Here is a 1,301-nt window from a genome sequence, read left to right on the forward strand (position 1 = left end):
AAGGAACTCAAAACATCCATCTCATCATCCTTCTTCTTTTTCTTTTGTGCTTCTGATACAGCCCTTCCTCTAGTTGGAGTGGTAGCAGTTGCTCCACTAGTCGATGTTGATGTAAATGTATTAATACTTGCTTTTGGAACGCTACCTGATTCTGTAGAGTTCATTGTGGTTGGTGAAATTGATTTTGGAGAGGATGACATTGTATTCAATTGAGAAAGTTCCTTTTCAAATCCTTGAATACTATCTTTTAATTCCTTCAAATCATGATCTTCACTAATATCTGTTCCAACCTCTGACAAATCATCCGTGTCAGAAAAATCACCAGTTCCAGATAATCCAGTTTCTGATATTTTAGAAGTAGAAGATGATGTTTTTGATGGAAAAAGTAAATGTAAAGGTGTTTTCACAAGTGCAGATCCCAAACTTGAGTTTGAACTTTCTCTCGGTTTCATATTTAAAAGTGATGAATTTTTATCATTTTCATGTTGTTCATTGTTCAATTGATGAGAAATATTAGAGGAAGATGAAGATAATTTCTTTGGAGTGAGCATACTTTTCAATGATGAAAGACTTTTCTTTCTTTCTTTTAGGGTATTATTCGAAGAAGAGGAAGAATTAGACGAAATGTTGTTGGACGAATTAGTAGACGAAATGTTAGCAGCATTGGCTAAATTATTATTTAATTCAGTTAATAGTGCAGAACTACTGGTAATGGTGAGGGTTCCTCGCTTTGTTGTTGTTGTTGTTGTATTTGATTCTTGTGATGAGCTGTCAGTGTTGGCATTTGACATTGATGAAACGGATTGGGATCTACGATAGGCATCATTTTCGTTTGGTGATGGTGTTGTAGGTGATGTTGGTTTTTCTGGAATTGTTATTGGTTGAGAAGACGATGACAGCGACTTTCGTTTAAACATTTTTTTTATGAAATTTGACAGCTAATGGTTTTGACATTTTATGGATGCATGAACTTGGTCATATTTACCAACATACCTTTCTTTCCAATAACAATTTTATTAGAAAATTGAACTAATGTTTTTTAAAATTTTTGTAAAGTTTTACAACAGATTTGTTTTCCTTCATGTTCGTTCAACAAATATGTTCAAATTAGACCGTGGGAGGTGAGAAGGATTGACAAATATTTTTATAAAAAATTTAGAAGTCACTCAAAAAACAAAAATTTGTTAAAGTCGAGCCGAAGGTTTATTGGACCAAGAGTGAGACAGTGTGTTCAAAGTATCAATTACCACTTGTTCTTCTAGAAACAAGTACTTCTGGGTTCTTGTACATGAACCTTCGCT

The 1,301-nt window shown here is 33.6% G+C and overlaps 1 protein-coding gene across 1 annotated transcript; it reads right to left on the reverse strand.

The window, feature by feature from the left end:
• Positions 1-14: 14 nt before the first annotated feature.
• On the reverse strand, positions 15-917 carry NAEGRDRAFT_76750 (uncharacterized protein; the record flags this gene model as incomplete). Its single annotated transcript, XM_002668292.1, has 1 exon — positions 15-917. A coding segment is annotated over one exon (903 nt), but the record flags the coding sequence as incomplete, so codon positions are not given.
• Positions 918-1,301: the final 384 nt, after the last annotated feature.

The sequence above is a fragment of the Naegleria gruberi genome (assembly GCF_000004985.1).
Source record: "Naegleria gruberi genomic scaffold NAEGRscaffold_371, whole genome shotgun sequence".
In the NCBI taxonomy this organism is placed as follows: domain Eukaryota; phylum Heterolobosea; class Eutetramitea; order Acrasida; family Naegleriidae; genus Naegleria; species Naegleria gruberi.